General features: G+C 47.0%; 1 protein-coding gene across 2 annotated transcripts in view; it reads left to right on the forward strand.

The window, feature by feature from the left end:
* The first annotated feature begins 113 nt into the window (after window positions 1-113).
* LOC116848826 (epidermal growth factor receptor kinase substrate 8-like) overlaps window positions 114-5,665 on the forward strand; it is a 10,614-nt gene continuing 5,062 nt past the window's right edge. The window contains exons 1-5 of one of the 2 annotated variants that reach the window (XM_032825338.1): window positions 114-399; window positions 1,022-1,257; window positions 1,635-1,974; window positions 2,174-3,390; window positions 3,737-3,854. In XM_032825338.1, the coding sequence (XP_032681229.1) occupies window positions 357-399; window positions 1,022-1,257; window positions 1,635-1,974; window positions 2,174-3,390; window positions 3,737-3,854 (1,954 nt within the window). In that variant the 5' untranslated portion in view covers window positions 114-356. Of the gene's footprint in view, window positions 427-1,021; window positions 1,258-1,634; window positions 1,975-2,173; window positions 3,391-3,736; window positions 3,855-5,665 lie in introns of both variants that reach the window. The other variant, XM_032825337.1, reaches the window with a different exon arrangement.

The following is a 5,665-nucleotide window of genomic DNA, read 5'->3' on the forward strand; positions in this document are numbered from 1 at the left end:
AGCACAAATCAGCACAACTGTCAAAATTAATAAATTCGAAAAGTGGGGGGCTAACTTCATACAGGCAACTAGCGCGACCCGTCACGAGGGGAAGGAGAGAAAGAAGGAGAAAGACGACGACTGCGAAACGGGTCTGCACGCGCGCGTTCGCTGCATAAATCGAACGTCCTTCGCGAGCGCGCGAGAGAGGAGAAGCCCGAAGACCAATTAAGATTTTCGTGGTGCGCTCTTGCTCCCCAGCGGGCGGATTATTACCTGACACATAACTCAAATCCCCTTTTCAGCGATGCGCCCAGTAATAATACCGGGAACTTCGTTTCAGTTATAATCAGCCGGCGCACCACATCCTGGTTACCATGCCGTACTACAACAGTGGCCACAGCCCCGCTTACAACAAAGGTGAGCAACGCTCCTTCATTTGGCCAGGTATGTCCTTCATTTGGCCCGCGGAATCCCTGCTAATTGCGTCTCGAGATAAATCGCCAGCCGATGACCGATGGCGCGCCCGGCTTGGATTATAATCGCCTGATTTAACGCCGTGGAAAGTGAAATGATAAAAATTGCCTCGGCCAGAGTCTCACACACACTCGAACGGAGAAAGCTTTCTCTAGCAATGACACAAATGCTTTCAACTCTTAGGCCCGTATTAATAGCTGTCACTTGAAACTTGTCCCATGTGACACACTCAGATTCTTATTCAGAGTTAGATTCACGTTTTTTCTTTCAGTTGAATTACCTTTTCCAGTCTTTCCAAGCTATTTCTAGTTGAATCGAGTATATGTATCATATAATTTCACTGGAAAATTCAAATCTAGCTCTAAATTGAAACTCGAGTTTCTCAGATAAATTTCAAGCGAGAACTATTAAATCAGAGTGATTTTCGATGTTGAAGAGTAACGTCGTAATTTTTGGAATGACTCGAGCGGTCGGTTAATATCTTCAGCGCGAAGAGAATCTTATCGGAATCGCGCGACAGTTCAGCGAACGACTGAATTAATTAAAAGCGAACCTTGTGTTCCAGACGGCGGCTCCAGCGGACCGTCCAGCACTTCTGGCGGCCGCGCCAGCAGCTCGGAGCCGACGTATATGATGGAGCATCTGGCCACGTTTACCGTCACGAAGGAAACCGGTATTGTTTATCCGGCGGACGGTATGCGCCGACTTTTGCAGCTGGAGAAAAGCAACGGCATCTGGAGTCAAAAAATGCAGCTCCGTCTGGAGCGAAACTGGGTCCTTATCATGGACAACGAGACGGGGGTGAGTTTTCTTCGACACGAGTGATACAGGTTTTTCCCCTCTAACGTGAACATCGAACGCTCCTGTCGAACGCGCGCGAACGAGATTCAGAATTGATGCACTTTGCGAGACTGCACGCGTGGTGGCTCTAATTATATCCACACGCTCTCTTATCGCGTCCCCGATCTTCGATATATGTACGGCCGCGTTAACACAATTTCCGAGGCCGTAATAAAACGTTAATTAAAATCGAATGTTTGTCGCGATCGAAGGCCGCGCGTGTGTGTCGTCCGTGGTGGCTTCGTTCGGCAACGTCACGCAGGAAAGTAGACCGTCCGCGAAATTGCCGCGTGCATGTAGTTTGACGACAGTTTCACTTAACGATCCATGATTTTCAGGCCGTCATGGAGCGGTTCCCGGCTTCGTTAATTCAGGAACCGACGGCGTTCACGTCGCGGGATCCCATGGAGATGTACAACAACATCCTTGTCTTCACCGTGGCCGACGACAGCGGTTCCGGCCAGCGAGCGGAAATGCACATATTTCAGTGTCAGAGCGTGTCGGCGCAGGACCTCGTCGAGGACCTGAAAATGCTGCAGATGGGAAAATTGGTGACGGGCGGTTCGCCCAGAGGCCCGAGAGGTCATATCCCACCCCCGCCTGCTTTACCGCCCCCGGAACCGCCTCTGAACGGCGTCAACGTTAGGGAACAAGTGTCCGCCTTCAACGCGGCTAATGGTGAGTGTGAAATTGTCGTGGATTGACGATTGATATGTCGCTGAAATGTTAATCTTTGTATATATATACATTTGATGTAATGTTTATTTCCGTAATCTTCGTTGCGTTATAAGAACCATAGTGACATTTGCATTGTGATTCTTCGGAGAGACGACGTAATGTTGACATGAATTCTGAGATATTTCTGTCGGTTACATAGCGGACGGTCAGAACGACATATCGCGGGAGGAGAACAACGACGAGGTGTCGTCGACGTCCTCGGAAAAGTACGAGCGCGACGTGACGATTCTGAATCATTGCTTCGACGATATCGAGAAGTTTATCGCGCGTTTGCAACACGCCGCCGCCGCGTCCAGGGAGCTGGAACGCCGGCGGCGCAACCGCAAATCGAAAAAGAGAAACCTGGGCGACGGCATGCTAACGATGAGAGCGAAGCCGCCACCCGAAATGGAGTTCATCGACATCTTCCAAAAGTTTAAGCTTTCCTTCAATCTGCTGGCCAAGCTCAAGGCGCACATTCATGACCCTAACGCGCCTGAACTCGTGCACTTTCTCTTCACCCCGCTTGCGCTCATCGTGGACGCTTCTCACGACACCAATTATGATCCAAACTTGCCGAGCAAAGTGGTATCACCACTCCTCACTCGCGAGGCGGTCAATCTGCTGATAAACTGCGTCACCAGCAAGGAAACCGAACTCTGGCACTCGCTGGGCGACACGTGGTTGATACCGCGCGATCAATGGAAGGGCCACGTGCCGCCGTATCATCCGATCTTTATGGATGGCTGGTCCCCGGAGTATTCCATCCCGGAGGACCGCGACCACGATCATTTGGCGTCTCTGTTGAACGCCGACAAGCAGAAGAGGGACGAACTGCCAGAGCAGCAGAATGATCCCTATTACAATCACCGTGACGTGGACGAGTCGCACTACAGCAGCGACTACCTGGAGTACGAGAGCCGCGAGGAACGCGGCGGTAACGAATACTTTGACAGGAATTATGGGCCAAGTTCGGAGCTGTACGGCAGGGAGGAGCGCGCGGATCAGACCAGGGCGCACAGCGACATTTCCGTGGACTCGATCGAGAGAGCACCACGCGCGGCCGCCGGCATGGAAAGAGCGCAGGAAGCTTGGTTGGACGAGCTGGTGGCTCGCCACGCTAAAATCGTACAGGTCACCTATCCACGCACCGCGAACAACGACAAGGAGCTGACGGTGGTTAGAGGCGAGTACCTAGAAGTCCTCGACGACAGCAGGAAATGGTGGAAAGCAAGGAACTCGCGGGGACAAGTCGCTCACGTGCCGCATACCATCGTTACACCGCACAATCCCGCCCATTCCGCCGATAATGATGTCTTCAACAATCCTCTGTACACTAGCAGATACCCGCGGCAGGGGCACGGCTATAATTATGAGGTAAGAGTCGTAAAGGAGAGGCGAACACACCCTTCAGATACCGCGTCGATGAATAATTGCGTCACGATGAACGTTGAATGAAGCTGCGGCCACAGGTGTTCGTGATAGACACGTGCGGCGGCAGCAGCACGACTTGAGACTTGATTAATACGTATAATACACGATTCGTATATGTGTATCTCACGTTATATGTATAATTTAAATATATATGTAGTTTTATATAAATTAATCTATCAACCACTAGTAATAATTATATTAAAGTAATTATTAGATAGTTGATGGACTAATAAAATCTATAAAATTTGTTATAAATTTTCGGTCTGTAATGCGGTCGGCTTCGTTGCAGGATTCAGAGATCGAGAGAACCAGCACTAGTCCAGGCCCAGAAGCCACTCATCGAACACATGCGATCCCGCCGCCGGCGCCTGCTGATTGGGTGAGAAAGGAAAGACTCGGCAAAAAAGGTGAATTTCGCTACTTCTAAGCCATTTGTCCAACTCGCGATTGTGAGTGTCCTGTCCGTATTCGAATCTGGGCGATTTTCCCGACATGGATATCGGAAGTGTCGTCGTTAACGAGCCGAGTTATGATGTAAAACGTGCAGATTCAGGTCGCATCGCTCCCTCACGTATATGTATAAGCAAGCTTCGATTTATAACGGAGATGTCTTCCAAGAAAGAAAAATATTCTCTCTCTCTTTCTCTCTCTCTCGATTGACATGGTTATAACGGTAGTGTCGTCGATGTGTATACATCATGAAATCCGATAAAGATCAATACAGGAGAGATAAGAGAACGCACATCACGTTTAGCTTGTGAACGAACTTGTAGTATAATTAGATCACCGGCCACGTCACGTTTCAGTTGGCGCATTTATCAAAGGATTTTGCAATATCCGACGATTTCCTCTCAAACGTGAATGAGTGTATGTATAGTGCGTATGTGTGTGTGCGTGTGTCTGTACATACGGAGGTGTGAGCGATTAATATGTAGACTGAGCCATTTATACGATTGCAACAGGGGCGTGGTATTTTAAGTTGCTCGCATCGCGATGTATTCTAATGTATCGTTACTTCAGAGTGACGCGCTGCTGAAGTTTGTTTTTCTTTTCTTTCTTACGATCGTCACTCTCGCATTTCTTATGTCATGAGATCGTAAGCCTCCGTCCTCCGTTCTGTACGATCTGAAATGCAATGATTGCAATAAGCTCGCTATCAGTAGAGAGTCAGTAAGTACGGCAAGAGGAAAATCCCAATGTTATCGAGTAGAGATCGCCTGCTCTATCGTTAAGATGTGAATAACGTATTTTACGAGATCATTTTTATTTTTGATGACGAATCGTCTCGAATCTCCTTCGCCGGGAGAGGCGGCAGAGCGGCGGTAGGTGAGAGAATCGTTATCGATGAGAAGATAAAGCGACCGTAAATTGGAGCATCGCGAAACGACAATCGAAAGTAGAAGATATCGAAACGGAACTATTTCCCAACGCGACGCGACGTATGACGCATGACGCATCGCGTTCGATGCGTCACGCTCGTAACGAGAATTGAGAGACATCAACTTCGGAGCCAACGTTTAACATGAAATTAAACGATATAAATGTAAGCCGTCCAGTAACGAGATCTGTTAGGTGTTATATCAGGTAGCAGTGACTGTCAACCACAGTTGAATTCGAACAAGTCACATGGAATCTCGCAACGCGCTTAACCGAGAAAATCGACAGTGAGAATCGTCGGTCGTCAGGCGTAACGTGGTTGAGAGTTACCGAACTAGTTTCTAATACTGGTGTACTTTTCCGATTATTATCGCTTATGCTGCACAAATCGGCACAACAGTCTTAAACATAAACAGGCATAAACTCCTATCACTCATCCAAAAGTTTTCCATGAAAAGTCTACACTGCTCTTTAGAGCGATGTAACATCACACGTTGAGGCTGTTATATCGATCTGTGTGTGTACCGTCACATATAATAATATCCTTTATATTTATCGACTAACCAAATTTAGCTATATAGTTTATAACGGAAAAGAGAATGATTATAAATAAATAAATATATATATAGTGTGTGTGTGTGTGTATGTTATATATATGTTACTTTACGCAGGAAAATGATATGAAGCGTTGAAATGAAAGATAGGGTATTCATTTGATAAGAAAATATATATGAATAAAGCAGTGCAAGTTATACACTGAGTGGAAATTACATATATATATTATATATATATATATATATATATATATATATATATATATATATATATATATATATGTGAT

The sequence above is a fragment of the Odontomachus brunneus genome, unplaced genomic scaffold (genome assembly GCF_010583005.1).
Source record: "Odontomachus brunneus isolate Ranch 3 - 2012 unplaced genomic scaffold, Obru_v1 Obru_scaffold_100, whole genome shotgun sequence".
NCBI lineage: Eukaryota > Metazoa > Arthropoda > Insecta > Hymenoptera > Formicidae > Odontomachus > Odontomachus brunneus.